At 38.7% G+C, this 17810-nt stretch overlaps 2 protein-coding genes across 3 annotated transcripts; one reads left to right on the forward strand and one right to left on the reverse strand.

The window, feature by feature from the left end:
* Nucleotides 1-230: 230 nt before the first annotated feature.
* slc16a5b (solute carrier family 16 member 5b) lies at nt 231-8665 on the reverse strand. Its single transcript, XM_079457676.1, has 5 exons — nt 8549-8665; nt 6739-7201; nt 4679-4822; nt 3734-4579; nt 231-1116 (listed from the first exon to the last, which is right to left on the reverse strand). Exons 2-5 carry the CDS (start codon nt 7163-7165, stop codon nt 869-871), a joined length of 1665 nt encoding a protein of 554 aa, XP_079313802.1. The 5' UTR covers nt 7166-7201; nt 8549-8665; the 3' UTR covers nt 231-868.
* A 1983-nt stretch (nt 8666-10648) lies between these two features.
* On the forward strand, nt 10649-15701 carry atp5pd (ATP synthase peripheral stalk subunit d). 2 transcript variants are annotated; one of them, XM_079457463.1, is made up of 6 exons: nt 10649-10716; nt 11367-11498; nt 11710-11806; nt 11904-11975; nt 12397-12459; nt 12771-15701. In XM_079457463.1, the coding sequence occupies exons 2-6, from the start codon at nt 11377-11379 to the stop codon at nt 12900-12902; spliced, it is 486 nt and encodes a 161-aa protein (XP_079313589.1). In that variant the 5' UTR covers nt 10649-10716; nt 11367-11376; the 3' UTR covers nt 12903-15701. The 2 variants fall into 2 exon arrangements, with proteins under 2 accessions (XP_079313589.1, XP_079313590.1); XM_079457464.1 differs by having other exon boundaries at nt 10670-10712; nt 12771-14643.
* The last annotated feature ends 2109 nt before the right edge of the window (nt 15702-17810 follow it).

Consider the following 17810-nt stretch of genomic DNA (forward strand, 5'->3'; position numbering starts at 1 on the left):
ATAATCATTCTTTTCACCGCATTGACATTTCATACTAATGATCAATTCCACAGGTACCTTTTTTGACAACTTGTTCTTTTATCACCACCAGATGGCGCAATCGCTCGGAAATGAATACTTTCATCATTTACTGGCCACACGTCATTCCAAACATGCATGACATTATTTTAGATGAACTATCCCTTTAAGTTTAAGTGTTTATCAATCATATCACACCCGACCATCGATATACTATAAAATAGATGTTTATTTACAACTTAAAGTTGTATTTTATATGAGCTTCACAGTGTAGACCTTTTTTTGCCTCGATTCCAGTGAAGTATGACCCAGACCCACAAAAAATGACAGACGACACAATACATTTTCTTTACAAATATATAAATAAATGACTGATTTAAAAAGCAGCGTCTACAAACAGTAAAACACAAATAATACAGCATTATAAATAATTACATTTAAGGCATTCATTACGCAAGGCTGCAGTATCTCTCGAATGTTCTACGTGGTTTTGTTCCCAAGGATCTACCTGCAATCAAAAACTAATATGAATGTCAGTTTCAATTGGCATTTGTCATTCATGAATTAGGTTTAAGTACAACTGAACTAAAAAAAAAAATACTAAACATAACAAAATGTTTGATAAATGACAGAGAGGAACTGTGAAAAGTTAGGCTTGCAGCTCTGGTCCAATCTATTTTATACACTACAATGCAACAAAAACTGTGTGTATTATATGATATAATACAGATATAATAATGGCAGTAACTGATTCTCCACCAATATGACGAGGACAGGAAACCCATAATAAGGAGTTTATCAGTAAGTAATAAAATAAGTATGCTTAATGCACAAAAGGTGGTTTCCTGGTTCATACATCAGTCTCAATATCTCTGACATTCGTATTATATAAAGGCACTTGACTATAATCACAGTCGATCTTGATACTTGGCTTTAAAGAATTCGTGTCTTTAAGAGAGAATGATCTCTTAGCATCTGTGTCCTTCTCTCTGTCCAGCCAGTAGAAGGACAGCATGATGAAGAGGCCAGCTGTGGACCCAGTAACACTGCAAGCGAAGTACACGTAGGTATACTGCTTAGTGCTGTCGACCAGGACGCCTGTAAAAAAGACACAAATTACACTCTTTTTTACGAGTATTAAATTGAACAAAGCAACCAGCTACTAGAATACGACCACATTTCTCATTTCCATCATTTGCTCACCCTCAGATTGTTTCAAACCTGTTATATGTCTTTGTTCTGCCGAACACAAAGGAAGATATTTGTAAGAATATCAAACCGATCTCATCCACATTTACTGCCATAGTAGGAAAAATAAATACTGTGGGAGTCAATAGGGGATGAGATCTGTTTTGGTTACTGACATTCTTCCAAATATCTTCCTTTGTGTTCGGCAGAACAAAGACAAAGGTTTTAAACAATCTGAGGGTGAGTAAATGATGACAGGATTTTCATTCTTGGGTGAACTATCCCTTCAATCCACTGGAGGCGTTTACCCCACTTAGAAGGGTTTTGTCCCGAGAACATTCTCAGAACGTCCCAGCTGGTGTCCAGTACATTCCCAGAACATTCTGATATGGTCACGATGTGGAGTTTTTAAAGGGTGTGGGGACGTTATTTGGTGGACTTTCACAGAACATTCAGGCCGTTTTCTGAACGTATAGGGGACCCCCAGAGAGCATGCTAACAGGTACAAATCATTGAGTCAATGTTAAAAATTGTTGATTTGTCAATGTTAATTTCACTGAATCAGTATCACTTCTGCACCCGCTATTAATGTTGATTTTTGTTTTATTTCAACAAACCACCATTGTGATCAGTGTTTGCTTCAGTTGGGCCCTTGTCAATCAAATTTCCTCTTTCAATGCGTGTGATGTCTTTCAATAAGAACACTTATGGGTTGCCAAAGGACATAATGGAAAAGCTGGCAATATTGCTTTTTATGATATGTGCAATAATAAAATGAAGATGCTTTAAGTAATGCTGAGTTTCATACTTTCATGATTAATGCAAAAAACATTTGGGCATAAACAGTCTTCACGCAAAACATGACAATGGTGACAATCAGCAAAAGAAAGCTTCATTCTGCAATGCATGCTGGGTAAGCTAGTACAAAACTCATTCTTGACTCCCAGCTTTCATTGCAGTTGATCTAATTCAGAACCTGAATTAGTTTGATGATTGTCAACATTGTTGATGTTTGTATGATAAGTATTGACGAAAATGGTTTATTGTTGTGTCGTACCTTTTTGCAATAAATTGTCATTAGTCATGGAATCATGAACCTCAAGATGAATTAAATAAGTATCTTAACTTTATTATTGCACATATCATGAAAATGATAAATCTCTCTTTCTTTGCCAACGCACAAGTGTTCTAACTGAAACCCCACCATATGCATCAAAAGAGGAAAGAGAATTCGTCATTTAAAATCAATAAAATTACATGTCTGGGACATGACAATAAGTTACATTGCCAGATGGTAAGTCATAAAATGACCAATGGACAAATACATAACCTAACTGATTGTCATTTGTTGGCTGGCAACATTGTAGTTTGGTCCCCTAAAGGTCCTGCAAATGTTATGGGAATATCCTATAGTAAAGGTTACCTATACATTCAGATAATGGCCTGAATGTTCTGTGAAGGTCCACCAAATAATCCAAGTAGTCCCCACACCCTTTAAAAATCTACATATCGTGATCATATCAGAACGTTCTGGGAATGTATTGGACACCATTAGGGACGTTCTGAGTTCTGAGAACGTTCTCTGGAACATTTCCAGAGCGGTTATGCATGTGCTTGTTGAAGCTTTGCCATTTTGAGACCTGTATAAAATAACAGGACCATCTGAATCTATCTAGACATCTTGTGATTCTTTTGCCATAAATCATTACTATTAGTCGCCCTTGCCTTCATTAACTGATTTATTTTAATATGCTTGCTTAAACCAAAAAACGTTATGGATTGCAGATTTAATGAAACAAAACAAAAGTGATTATGTCCAGATCCCTGTTGGTAATAAGGAGACGCAAGGATAGCATAATCCACTCTCTGAGGCTCAATCAGCACCACAACTGTGAGGGCAGGCATTGCTGTGTGCTTTGACATTTGAGTTTCCAAGGCGCTGGTAATTGGAGAGGACACCCCTAGTGCATGAAGTTCTGTCTCTCTACAGCTTTTCTGGAGACCGGCCTATTGGTGACCTGATGATCTTCTCACCCTCACAGCATCAACACCTCAATAACACTCAAACTGGACAAAACCAGTCTTTCCCCTAAAGATGGGGCCACATGCTTGCAATAGGGAGAGAAGTCAGTAGTTTGTTTGTTCACGGCATTTCAGTGATGGATGTTATATGAACGGTGGCTATAACGCTGGATTTTGAGATTGTTTGAAACTGATAGAGGGTGCAGTCGCAGTGCGAAAAGATGCCGGACATGAACTGCACGCGGGATGGATTAATGCGATGATGTTGTGTGCTGGTGCTGTAGTTCCGTCCCCCTGCGACGTAGGCAATAATGCTGTATAGGTACTCAAGATTAATATGAGATAGGCAGAAACTGCGTGTGTCACCCCATCTATAAACCTTTTGACCTCTGTATAATTGAAAGGATTTTTGGCCCATCATTTTTGAATGTACTATTCAAACGTTTACACACAGTAACAGTATTGATATTTATATACTGTAAATGACAAACACATAGCACATCACCTGCTAGCGGTGGACCGATGAGCAGCATAATACTCTCCATAATGCTGATGAGGCCCAGGGCTGATGGGAAGCGACTCATCTCCACCGTCTCCATCAGTACGGTAAACAACAAGCACCCGATAAGACTCATGGAAAATCCAAAGATAATAACGTAACTCAGCAGCACCGAAAAACTTGTCCCCATCCCACAGATGCAGTTGCTCAAGCCGTTGATCAGCACCGCTATGGCAAACAAGTATACGAAGATACGACTGCCCTGGAAACGAGGCAGGCCGAACACGAACGCAGCTGCTGGCCGAACCGTGATGTTCACCAAGCCAAGTATAGCCATCAGCAGAGCGGCTCGGTCTTGGTTCATACCGTATGCGGTGGCGTACGGAACCAAGTAAACTAAAGGCACCACAAAGCCCATCATCATCCAAGACACCCCGAGAGCATAGGCACGGAAGCGAAGGTTACTGCACAGGAGGTCAAAAGCCATGTGCCGGCGCAAGAAAGGCATGAAGGTGGAGAGAGTGGTCCGCAGACGCCCCTTAAGACCCTCTCTTTCCTGATGGATGGAGATGCGATTGTCTGTCTGTTTGGTTCTTTCTTGTGTCTTTGGTTTGGCCTTGAGAGGTCGCATGACAGCCCCACACACGCAACAGTTCAGCAGAACTCCTCCTAGTATCAAAAAGCTTCCTCGCCAACCAAACCTGCTGAGGAGAGTGTTGGCCAGCAAGGGGAGTGTACTGAGACCAAGTGCAGTGCCGGTGGAAGAAAGGGCATTGGCAAACGCCCTGCGATGTTCAAAGTAGTGGCCCACCATGGTGATTGATGGTTGGAAAGACAAAGAGAGCCCCATTCCTAAGAATAACAGTATAAAAATCAGTGCAGTTCAGGTGAACCATCGGAAAGCAAATCATGTTTGCTCCACTTTATCGGGTTTATGTTATATATATCCACCTGTGATGATGCCAGCAGTGATATACAGTTGCACCATTGACTGTGCAAATGAACTGGCCGCCATTCCCAGTCCGCTCAGAAAGCCGCCAATAATTATAGTCGCACGGCAACCGCAGCACTCCACAAGAATACTACATATTGGGCCTGCGGAAAGACAATGCCATTGTACTATGATAAACAAAGCTGGTCGGAAAAACAGCCACTTGTGCACACAACAGCTGCATTTGATCTACAGATTATCCCTTTTAATGTTCACTATCATATGCAGATAAAAAACGATAGCTATTAACATTTCGTACTAAAACACGGCAGCAGCCGATTAAAGTCTAAGCACTCTACGTTTCCATTGAATTTATGGTGAATGGCAGGCTATTGACACATATGGGCATGAAAAAACAGCTGCAGGAAAGCTTTTGTTCTGCAAGTAACCATTACATACAATGTGTAATCCCTTCTTTACGGGATGTGAAGGTGTCGCAAATGATTTATTTAATTGGTCAGATTTTCTAACATTAATTAATTATAGAATTAAAGGGGCACACATTTACAGTTACATCACAATAAAGAAGCGTTTTAATTGGCTACCACAGACCACCATCCAACAGATAACTTTTTGAGATTCTGCATCAGGGGTTCTTTTAAAGGATTGTATTCAACAATATTCAAAGCCCCCCCACTCACAAAAACTCACAATTTCTACCCAATTGAATATTTTACAGCTTGACATTTACTGCATTTCATTCATATCTTGGTTTCTATTTTTTGTCTAAGTAACTGTTTGTCATCTCGAGCCCCCCTGTTGAGAATCACTGTCACTAATTTGTATTTTGGGTTATTTAATGCATATTATTTGTTTATAACAATGAGCGATAGGCTTTTCCTGACTTTTTTGTAATGTTTCTGTCCACAGGAACCCTTCTCTGGTTATAATGGCTTGACTATAGGCTACATCCCCACTAGTAAAAATTTTCCTTGAAATTTAAATATGAAATTGCAGGACATAATAAAGAAATCATGTTTCCAGAAAGGTTCTTCAAATACCTTTAGATCTGACCAGATGACTTGAAGAGAAATGACTTTTTATCTCGCTAAATCTCAAGTGGATTGAACATTGGCCCTGCTTAAATGAATGTTTGGCGTCACAACGCTGCGTGAAAATTAACTTGTGGGATCACCTTAATATTGTTTCTGGCACTTGCTTGTGTAGCTGGCGGCACAGACAAAGGGTTGGAAAGACAAATAAACATGTCTCCCGGAGGAACAATGGTCTCTCGACTGTTCCATGTTCCAGAGCCAGTCCTAAAAACATTTTTTGCCTAAAATCTGGTCAAACATCAAATAACCTGTGTCCCCCCATTCACTGCTTTTGTGTTGTGGGAAGTTTGATGACATCATGTAAAGCAGGCTACATATCATCATCTACTCTATATAACTGACCTAATACGTTGAGTAATAAATAATTAATAATCTCAAAATAAATTTGATTTAGTTTTTTATGTATTTATTTATATCTTACATATGCTGTATATTTGTATGTGGCTTCTTACCTTTTGTGTAAGTCATGGATATGCATTGTCACATATCTGGTGCGCTTTGGGCTGTTGCACAACTGCCTAGTAACCACTAATGAGATGAATTATTCTTATGCTGAAAAATTATTTATCCCATCCATAAAAAAAGAGAAAAATCTATCTGAATGACCTGTGATGTCCACTCACTTTGCAGGGCACTATGATGTGATTTGGCATCCCCTTTGTTAAAGAACTTGTCTCAACTTTGACCATCTGTAAGCAAACAGACCACCTCTATCGTCCTGTGACCTGTGTTTTTCTTTCTGGAAACAGATCTCACTATTTCCTGAGAGTGTACTGAGAAGCAACGGGCCTGATGGATTACAGTAACCTGATAGAAGTGTTTTTCTGGAGGCTTCAGATACTGTATCTGGCTTTGTGATGAAGGTGAATGCGGGAGATCGGTTAAGATAACATCACAAATCGTGGATGAACTAAAAGACCAAATGCATAAATAAGGGGATCGGTGACGTCAGAGCATCTCCCTACCGCCTGCATGCAGCACGGCCATCATGATGGCTGGTACCCAAGACGTCTCAGTGTTGCTGGCTTGAAAGTCGTTCTGCAAGTCTTTGTAAAAAATCCCGATGCAGGAAGGGAAAGCCAGAGTCAACGCCAACAACAAGACAGTGGCCGCGAGCACCATCCAACCCCAGTCACCGTTGTGCACCACCTGCCCACTGTGACCGTCTGCTTCACTGGTGGAATGATGCTGCGTCTCTGTAGAGGAGAGAGATTTATTAACCCGTTCTGGCTGAGCGCTGGCTGTCTCCTCCGGTCCAGGTTGTGCTTCTACGGGCTGCAGAGAAGATGTTCTGGTCCCTGTGACAGCATCAGTACGGTCCCCTCTCTGGAGTGATCTGTGTTCATTGCTTTGATTGTTTTGCTGAGTCTTATACTCCACACCGTCCGTCATGGTGTTCAGATGAGGGCCCTCGCTTCACTCACTGGTCTGCAGAGATGAGACGACACCAGTCAAATATAGTCAGAGACAACCTCGTAATACCACCTTTTCACATATTTCATGTATGTGAAGTGTTTGGTTCCAAAATGAGATAACTCAGTTTTTAACTTTTTCAAAAATGACTTTCTTTTATTGCGCATTCCAATTAATATCAATCAAACTGAAGTTGGTTTGTTTTGATTAAAGCCATAATACCTCAAAATATACAACTATCTAACAGTATAAAATGCAAAAACTACATTTAGAGCACACTGGATGAATAAACATCATAATGTTTCCCAGAGCGCATAGTAAATATATAGCTCACTGAAGAGAATTGATTAATAATTTGTTTATTAATATAAATTTATTTAAACTGCAGATGGTCCTCACCAGCTGTAAACATTTTTTTAATGTACACAATAGAAATTGTCACTTGCAGACAACCTTATTTGCTGAGTATTGTGGGAATGAATGTTGAGAAACCTGATACTCTTTAGAACCTTGTTTGTGCTGAAAAGCCATAATCTCCTGAGGCCCAGCAAAAAGAAGAGAAAACAAATACAATAAAAAATAATTAGAATATTTACCATATATATAATACACATTATTGTAATACGAATAATAATTAGAAAGCAATATTTATTTTACATTATACGTTAAATATAACATTACATTATGAGTGTTTGGGTGTATATGTGCACCCCTCTGCCTGGGTTTATCCACTTGACTAAATCTATTCTTCCTCACCAATTTAGCACACACATAAAATCATAGTTATATCAAATAATAACAAGGAAAGTGTGGGAAAGAATTTTCTTACACGTTTTATCTCGTTTATTTCTTTATCTAATGTCTCTATAACAATGCAATGTATTGGAGGCAGAATTATGATCGAGAATGTTATTCGGAAATACCTTTCTTTCAGTAGCCTGCAGTTTATCTTTGAAATGGGATTTATTATAGGAAATACGATTCATTATTTCGTAATCTTCCCATCATGCTCATAACACCACACAGTAATCCTCTCTAGGCAGTAACTGCATAACAGCACAGAAATTTTGCACAAAGATGAAGTTTTAATTCATTATTTCATTTTTTCTCGCTCATCTCCACGGTTTGACTCTCCTGCACCTGCGCGCGGCACAAGTTATCGAAGTTAGTTCATCATTTGGAGCGCGTAAAACTACATCAAACTTGTACATTGGCATCTCCTGACACAACCCATGCTGCCCACATTAATGAAGAAAGAAAAACAGTTTAATGCATCAATCTCTTGCAGTCACACTCTAATCTCAATGAGGCACCCGGCAGGTTATTGCGCTTTTTTTCAGCGGAATAAAATGTTTTTCCTACCTTCAGCGTGCGCAGTTGACATCTGTGCTTGACGTTAAATGGCCCTTCGTCTGTAAGGATGCTGATCACCCGCTGCCCCTTGCGTGACCCGGGTGAGTGAACAGCACGGCGAGCCTCCCTGAGCGTAGAGAACAGATGACGTCAACGCGCTAACAGTGAAAGGAGCGACCTGTGTCGGGGAGGAAAACAGTAATGAATTACTAGTTACTCATTACATATTCAATAGTGTTAGATTACTGTACTACAAATACAACATAAATAAATGAAATGAAATGAATGCACATGTTACTCCTCTCCGAGAATGATTTAACCACTTATTTCCATTAAATCAAGGATAGACACCAAACCACTCTTCATTTAAATAAATAATATAAACTACACTAAGTTTTAACTGACAAATGTGAGAAAGATACATTAATGCATGCGTTTCTAAAGTTAGACTGAATTTTAATGTGAATTCCACTATTGTATCCTTCACACAATGTTTAGTTCAATTACATCCACTAAATTACAGAACTAATAAGAGTAATCCCTTACTTTACTTTTTTAGGGGGAAAAGTAATGAAATAACAGTAACTAATTACTTAGTAACTAGTTAAACCCAACACCGCAAGCTACTGAGGTGTGACGTGGACTGAGCGAGGAATAAGGGGTGCAGTGTGTGGGTCGTCCACCCCTCCCACGTCAATACAGTAGTTTACAGCAAAGCATGGCATCCTTTATTTGTGACGGTCGAGGTCATAGATTGGTTTGAGGTTGTTATTGTTGACAATATTTAAAAGTTGATCATTTTTTTAAACGTTTTAACAAACTGAGCCACTACATTTATATAAATAAGTCAAGCATTAGGCTATTCGATAGATATTTTTTCCCTACATGCCAGAATTCCTTAAATAATTTGTCTCAACATCACATGATCAGAATAAAAAAACACACGTTTCATAACATCACAGTGACACAAATCATCAAAACATGAGTCACAGACAGGCAGATGGCCACAGATGAAATTCAAGACCAGAACACACAGATCAAAATGGCAGTGCCTAAAATAGTAAACACGCAGAGAGGAACCTTTGCATCATCATACTTAAACAGAGAAAACAAATTAGGCAAGAAAACATGTCAACAAGGACAGTGCAACGGTGTAAGGTCTTCATCTATGGGCTGTTTGTAAATATTTTGGAACTGATGCCATTTAGCATTTCTAATGATCATATATTTATTTGATGCTTTAAAAAGGTTTCTGTCTGGCGTACGACATGACCTGACAGATTAAAGACTTTCTTAAAGTCTTTTCTGTCCTTACAAATGTCTGTTTTTTTGTCTAGAGGCCGCAGTGCAGGGGTCTCCAACGTGGTGCCCGTGGGCACCTGGTAGCCCGCATGAACTCTGTAAGGTGCCCGCTAAACACAGGGCTCACCAATAATGCTCAAGACAGTTGACAAATTCATTTATTATTGCAAGTGTTATAAGCTTTACTATATTCAAATGCAAAAATATCTGAAAGAAAACTGAATTTGGTTCTGTGAGCGTAAAAATAAGGCATCACATGTTTAAAGTTTGAAAGTATGTTATCGACAAGGAGCCCTAAAGAGGATTTTAGATATTTTGGTAGCCCTCGCTTACAAAAAGGTTGGAGACGCCTGCCGTAGTGAGATGTTTGACTTTGTACACCACACTATGGTTTTAAGTAACCATTGGGTTGTGCTGACATGAAACTAGAAAATGAACTCGCAAGCCACTGGATTATCTATATTACAACTTCACCTCAAAATCGTATTATAGTAACATCCTTTGAATGCTTAGTACACTGTGTTCAACATTTTAAGATAGTTTACGTACATTAAGGTATTTGATTGATGTCAAACTCAAACGCATTAATATTTGCAATGTTTAAACAGTTACGTAACAGCTTTCTCTAGACACCTATGTGTATTGTTGAAATATAAAGTTTCATGCAAACTGCCTATGAGCAAAAATAAGAAGCTGTGGCTCTTGACATCCAGTGTACAGAAGACGCGCTGCAGTCTCCGTATATTTGAATGTGTCGCAGTGCGTCTCCAGTCCGCTGGGTGTCAGTAAAGAGACGCCGCGCTCATAACAGCGCTTCCGCTCTCCGGCGGCCATCACGCTTCTGTCATTGCATCGGCTTGATCCTCGGACAGTAAGTACGTATGGACATACAGTATTATCTTATATATTTCGGCGTCTACTCGTTTTAACCTAAATTAAATAGTAAAACTAGTTGTTGTTAATGTGAAACGATGCTTTATTCGGGTGGTTATAAACAGATTTAGCTTATAAAAGTCATATCCTGACCTTGTCTCGTTGACTTCTGTGAAAAAGCACAAGATATTTCGTCTATTTTACCCGTTTAACTTAATATTGTTTAATTATTTTATTTAACTGTCAAAGTTTAAATAGTTGTTTTAAATTAAGAATCCAAACATTCGATGTGGCCTTAATTACTCGATGTGGATAGTTTTTATAATGGTTATGTGACATCTAACATGAAATCAATCCTATACTACTCTTAATAATTAAGTTGTAGTAAACTGTAGTAGGTTTTTGTAATTAATATCATTTGTTTATCTGTTCATCATTATTAACTGTAATGAATGAATCACTTGTAGTCAATGAATTCTGCAGTATAAGTTAGATTAAGCTATATTATAATAATATTATATAAGTTTTGCAGATCTTATTTTTGATGTACTAATATATTTAAAAAAATGCAATCAATGTGCATGTATTTAATCCTCGTAGCAAAATGTAGGAGTTAGGTGTGATTTAGGTGTCATTCTAAATGTTTTGACAGGAAAATAAAGATGGCAGGACGACGTGCAGCTGTTAAGGCCATTGATTGGGTGGCTTTTGCAGAGAGGGTCCCACCGAACCAGAGAGCCATGTTCAACAGCCTGAAGACCCGCGGCGATGCCATCGCAGCAAAGTGCGTCTACTTTCTATACATAGAAGAATACTACTGATGTTGTTACTGCGTGTCGTCTTTGAAATATAAAATAGGTGTCAATACTTTCTTGAGCATAAAATCTAAAATGGTCCCTAGATAAATCCGCTGTATGTCACGTTAAAGCTTATTAGGCAGTGTAGCTTTTGCTGCAGGATGTTGATGTTTAAATCATGTATTTTTGTACTTACAGACTTGCATCTTTGCCAGAGAAGCCAGCTACCATTGACTGGAGTTTCTACAGAAGTGTTGTAGCCAAAGCAGGAATGGTAGATGAGTTTGAGAAGAAGGTGAGATGTGGTCATTTGTCTTTGACTGGGTTTCTTCTGTTGCATTGTGTCTTATAGTGTTCTCTTTCTGTTTGTCTGCCTGTCTTTTCCTCTGCAGTTTTCTGTATTGAAGGTCCCTGAACCAGCAGACACTCAGACTGCAAAGATTGATTCACAGGAGCAGGAAGCTGTGAGTTATTTACAATATATCAAAGCTCACACGTCGCTCTGACTGTGCCATCCATGAGTTAAAAGCGATCTTCTTGCAAACAATCTCCTCAAATGTTTGCAGGAGCTATGAACCTTTGAGAAACTGAATTACTCTTTGCATCATAGAAGTTTTAGGGCTGGTGCTGCAAAAACTTACAGTAGATACTCTGCCAATTAGATGAAATAATTTTGAATACAAAATATTCAACTAAAGTTCAGGTTCAATGCAAAGGAATGGTGATTTCGGTTATTTTCATCTCTTTACAAATGGTTATTAAATAAATCTCTGTGTAATGTCGATCAATGAGGATTTAATTCAAAGTTTCAGTTTGTTTTTCTTGTATGAATTAATGATAGCACACTTGTGTGTCACACATTTATGTTTTCTTGTCCTCTTACAGAACAAAAATGCAGCAGTATATTTGGAAGCATCTAAAGCTCGTATTGCAGAGTACGAGAAGGGGGTACGTAAAGTAAACAATTGTATTATGAGCATGAATAAAAGTCATTTTATTGTGTAACAGCCAATCTGGACAGTAAATTTTTTGCAGATGGTCTGGAACTTGTGTCCAGTGTATCAGCTTTTGGCTATACAGAAATGCACACTTGCCAAACATTCTAGTGTTTAGTGAGCCATTTATTCAAGTTAAAGATATTGGATGACCCCGATTTTCTTCTATTAACACACCTTATCTCCAAATCCTTGCCCCCCAAAGTTTTCCATTGATAAAGAAATTCACAATATATTACATTAACAATTATGTATCCTTGGCAGCTGGAGAAGTTCAGGAACATGATTCCTTTCGATCAGATGACCATAGAAGATCTCAACAACACCTTCCCAGAGACCAAGCTGGACAAGGTCAAACATCCATACTGGCCACACAAGCCTATTGCTGACCTGTAATTTATGCCCAGAGCTTCAATGTAATGCATCTCCATGAGTCTGAATGCTTCTTCTGTATAGTCTAAATGCTTCTACCACAGAATTGATTCCAATTGTGAAATGACACATCACAATTTTATGTGGGTTAAAATAAAAATAAATTGTTTAAATAATGACTTATCGACTTCATTCGAATCGGCAAATGCTGCATAATGTATAAGTTTCTTTGGTTTCAGGCAGTAAGTTTAAAATAATTTCATTCATTGACTATAACACCAGCAAAGATGGTCTGTATTTCAGTGTAAAAAAAAATAATTTGTCTGTTGTGTTTTTATTGCATGCTGTAATGTTGTAGAGTATCATTTTACAATTTTTTTATCTATGTTTACTCCACATACAGTATATCAGACAAAATATTCATGGATTGGTGTCATTGCTTTATGTAGCATTGGCCTTTTTTGTTTAAGTTTTCGTTATGCACGGAAAAGCTAAATTGTTTAGTATACAACAAAGCACAGTGCATGCATTACTCAACTAGCTTTCCAATCTAAAAGATGAAAGCAATTCAAATCATTATTCCAGTGATGCAAACTTGTCAGCTTTTGGCAAAATCTGCTGTTTTGGATCCAAAATGGGTCATTATTGTGATTTCTATGAGTTTCTGAACATGGGGGCTAAGGGGGGTCTATGAGTCTTTGGACCGGGTCGCGGTGAGTGAAGTTTTGAGAATCATGTGTAGATGTTGTGTTAACAATGCCAAATCACTAGCCAGATAAAAAATAAATTCTTAGCAGCAAACACTCAAGATCAAAACCGATCTTTTGAACACAACTTTATAAATACACATCGTTGGATTTCTGCAGTCTGTTACAAAAAAGTCCTTCGCCCTGAATATAGCAAACTGTAATACATTGTATATTACAAGAATTGTTGCACTTCATGAAAGTATACTAAAGTAGTTTGAGACACTACTGTGGATTGATGATCTAGTAAAAAGGGTAGTTTATTTCTATGCTTTTGTAACAAGCATCTAGGAATGTTACTACAGTTTACTGTTATAAATACTAAAGTACACTACAGTGTCTTTTCATGTGGGATGGCTGTAATTTAAGCTTCACAGTAAGTGTCTTTTATGTGATGCTTAGATTTAGTCACGGCTGGTATCTTCAGGACCACATCATAAACCTTCATTCGTCATGCTCAGAAACTTGAGAAAGCCCATGCCCTCTGTGTATATGTGTGCGTAAGTCACTTTCACTTGTGCTTTTCATGCTCAAGACTTAAATATCAAGATTTAATGCTCAATATGATAAAGAGTTTTGCTTTGTGTCTGATCACTGTAATTTCCAAAGCTACGGTATAACATCAGAGCTGGTCTTGTGCGCCCTTATCCACTAGAGGTCGCAGTGCATCTATATATTACTATTGAGGTGAATGCATGCAAAGTCCTGGAACACAAGATGCGTTAAACCTAAAAACGAGATTTAATTTGACTCACTGACATAACTCATAAAGGTTTTGCATTATATGAACCCAAATCTACAGTAAATTATAATTCAACCTTGCCTACCACTAAAGTAATCCTGCTTTATATCCAATAATGATTCACAGTGCTGTGTCTGAACAGGCACATCAATTCTAATAGATGGCAACAGTACGGTCTGTGAAAGTTAACACAACAGACAACACAAAAATACCATTAAACACATGGAAATGTGTAAATCCTGTTTAATTCACCCAAAAATAAAAATGTTGGACCCTCATGTCTTTTCAAACCTGGCTTTCTTTCTTTAGCAGAACACAAAATAAGATATTTTGAAGAATGTTGCAAACCAAACAACATTGGCCCCCATTGACTTATCTCAAAATATCATCCTTTGTTTACCATGGAGGAAAGAGTCATATACAGGTTTTGAGAGTGAATGTCGAGGTTAGGTTTGTGGTCATAAACGTTTGAGAGTGAAAAGGATACTTTGGAAACATCGGTTTCTAAAATAACCAAACAGGAACCATTTACTTTGAGAGTAAGGGTCCAGTTACGAGAATGCCAAGTTAAGAAAACCCTTCTTAAAAAAAGGATTTTGTGACCTCGGGGGGTTTCTTGCTACCCTCTTAAAAGCTTTTACTAAGAGATCATTTCCATGTACTTCCATGTGTGGTATTCATGGCGTTCGACAATCCTCAGCAGCCTTACATGTTATAGATAGCAGAAGTGGAGGGAATTTATTGTCAGCACTTTTCGGGTCAAGAGAGCACGTCTGTCCACCCATCATTGATCTGAGTGCTCACAGCAGCAAACAGCAACAACTGTTTCGCAGGCAGGCATGAAGCCTTAACGGATGGAATGTCTTTTAATATATATGACGCTGACTTCATTGTGCAAGACCATGACCCCCAGTCAACACCATTAGAAATATGGACAGATTCCTTGTTATCTGCGAGACGATCAGTTAAAAAAATGAACTAAAAATGAACAATATAGATTTTCTTTGTTCGTGCAAAAACTAATGTTATAAATCAACATGAACTAAGAGTTTTTGAAAAAATAAGTGCTGTAGAAGTGTTGTTATTGTCAGCTCATGTAAGCTTATACATTAATCAATGTTGACAAATACCTTATTGTAAAGTGTTACCACAAACCCAGAAACACTATGTAAAGAATAAAGTTCAAATCAAAACTATAAAATAAAAGTAGTGTACAGAATATTTCACTGTAATAGTATGTATCATTTTAGTTTATCGTAGCTGTTACGAGGCACAATTTTTGTTCAACTACAAATATGTGGTTTTCTCAAATAAAAAAAATATGTATTTAATTACATTTATTATTGTTGTGTCTTGACTGCCAACAACTTGAATTCAACTAACCTTTGTCCCCTTAAATGCAGATCTTTTCATGCTCTTTGTTGTTTATTCTCTTTTATGAAAAGCTTAGAAGAAAACAGCCCTCACGTGGGTTTGCAATGTCCTTTTTACATTTACATTTAGTCATTTAGCAGACGCTTTTATCCAAAGCGACTTACAGAGAGTTCAGGTAGCAATAAATCTATATGTCATACAAGAGCGATAATGCAATAGGTGCTAATAGAAAGTTACTAGTTACAACAAAAGCCAGAACAATACCTGTTGAGAGAAAGAGAGCGGGTTCGTTTTTTTCTCTCATTTCCAAAAGACCCACATGCTTCCTAGAAATGATTTATGAAGTGCAAACAAAACACTCAAAATACAGAAGGTGAATTATCTTGTCATAAGAGTGCACAACACTGACATTTATGTGAACTCAACATAGTACAACTTATTTACCTTGTTCATACTCATTATTGTGTTTGAGTCATCCCCGTTTGCTTTCTTTCTTTGTTTTCATTGCTCGACCTCGTGCTCAGGGGCAAGGGACCTGACCCTACAGAGACCATAGTGTTGCCTGCATGAAAAATATTAACGTCAGCTATGTGCATTTGTGCAGCAACCAATGTGGACAGTTTGTGTGTCTGCACACGTGTGTGTGACTGTTGTTTAATATCTACTTTCCCTGTGTTCAGCTCTTTCCTATACAGCTGTCACACACACTTGTCTCTGCTCATAGGGTTGTCATCACTCCGGTGCAATCCATAGATAATGTCATTTTAATGATTTGACTTTATGTTGCAGAGAAGTTCCTGTTAAGTGACACATTTCAGTACTGCCGCTTTCTAACACATTTTACTCATGTCCTGTCTGGTACATCTATCTATTCGCCTTCTCAAACTTTAACCTTTTACATTTTTAGACACAGGTTTATCATTCAATATCATAAATACAATCTTATTAGTATAAAGTTTTATTAGTAGTCCGTCTGTCACAATGGTAGCGCCCTGTCTGGTTTGTTCAATCTTGTTGAGAGCAGCGTCTGATGTGGCTCAGCAGACTGATTCTAGCCTGGCAGTCTCTGCCACAGATGTTGCACACGAAATCGAATGGCTGGTAGGAGGTCTTGTTCTGCTGCCTCTGTTTCCTCCATTGTCGTTTGTTCTCCAGCTGAAGGTTCCTATTCTCCACGGCCTTTTTGACTCACTCAAGAATGAGGGATTTCATTTAATTTCAGGGTCGTGCTCTTCTTCAACTGTTTTCCTGTTGCTTGCTTGATGCCCGTACTTGCGTCTGATGTTGCCGGTGTCTGAGGCTTGTTGGATGTTGCCTGACAGCTGAAGCCAGTAGTTGTTTGCGCAGCGGTGTGCTGTTTTCTGGGCTTTGTGTCGTGCTCTGGTGTTGCAGATACTGTTCGAAGAGTCGAGCCTGGTGATGACCAGGTCCAGCTGATGCCAGAGTTTTAACCTGGTGTGTCTCCAGGATACTTTATGGCACGCCGTGTTCTGGAAAAGGTGTTGGTCATGCATAGGTTGCGTAGAGTCTCTGACCATTGTCATTCATTTTGCCAACGCCACGATGACCTAGAGCATTTGTATATTATGCCTCGTAGAACTGGTCTTTTGTTTCTGCTGTAGCCTGAAATGTTGGAGCGTAAACACAGATGATGTTGACTGGTCCCTCCTCTGTTGAGAGGCGCAACTTGAGGATTCTCTCTGTGCCATCTGTTGGTGGTTCTATCCTCTGTAGCAGTGTGTTCCTCACAGCAATGCCTACTCCATGTTCTCTGGGTTTATCTGCACTTTTCCCTTGCCAAAAGAAGCTATAGTTTTCCTCCTTTAGGGTTTATTCCCGAAGTCTTCCTGTGACCGGGTGTCCGCAAGGCAGCAGAGGTTTGGAATCAAGGTTTACCTTGCCCTAGACGGGTGGCCTTCCCAGGCTGACAAGTCCCATCTACTCGACTTGCCTTCGCTCTTTCTCTTGTCAGTGGTAGCAGTTCTGCCACGCTTCGAGACTTAGCCTCACCAGCAGGCTCTATTTGAGACCCAGGGGCGCAAATGGGATTTTTTTACTGGAGGGGACCAA

The sequence above is a fragment of the Barbatula barbatula genome (genome assembly GCF_947034865.1).
Source record: "Barbatula barbatula genome assembly, chromosome: 5".
In the NCBI taxonomy this organism is placed as follows: domain Eukaryota; kingdom Metazoa; phylum Chordata; class Actinopteri; order Cypriniformes; family Nemacheilidae; genus Barbatula; species Barbatula barbatula.

Excerpts from the sequence above, each read along its gene's own strand:
- slc16a5b (XM_079457676.1), bottom strand. The coding sequence starts at position 7,165 with ATGACGGACGGTGTGGAGTATAAGACTCAGCAAAACAATCAAAGCAAT. Across the intron at positions 4,580-4,678 it reads CACTGCTGGCATCATCACAG|GAATGGGGCTCTCTTTGTCT; the intron begins GTGGATATATAT and ends TGTTATTCTTAG. Across the intron at positions 1,117-3,733 it reads CATCGGTCCACCGCTAGCAG|GCGTCCTGGTCGACAGCACT; the intron begins GTGATGTGCTAT and ends TCTTTTTTACAG.
- atp5pd (XM_079457463.1), top strand. The coding sequence starts at position 11,377 with ATGGCAGGACGACGTGCAGCTGTTAAGGCCATTGATTGGGTGGCTTTT. Across the intron at positions 11,499-11,709 it reads GGCGATGCCATCGCAGCAAA|ACTTGCATCTTTGCCAGAGA; the intron begins GTGCGTCTACTT and ends TTGTACTTACAG. Across the intron at positions 12,460-12,770 it reads TTGCAGAGTACGAGAAGGGG|CTGGAGAAGTTCAGGAACAT; the intron begins GTACGTAAAGTA and ends TATCCTTGGCAG.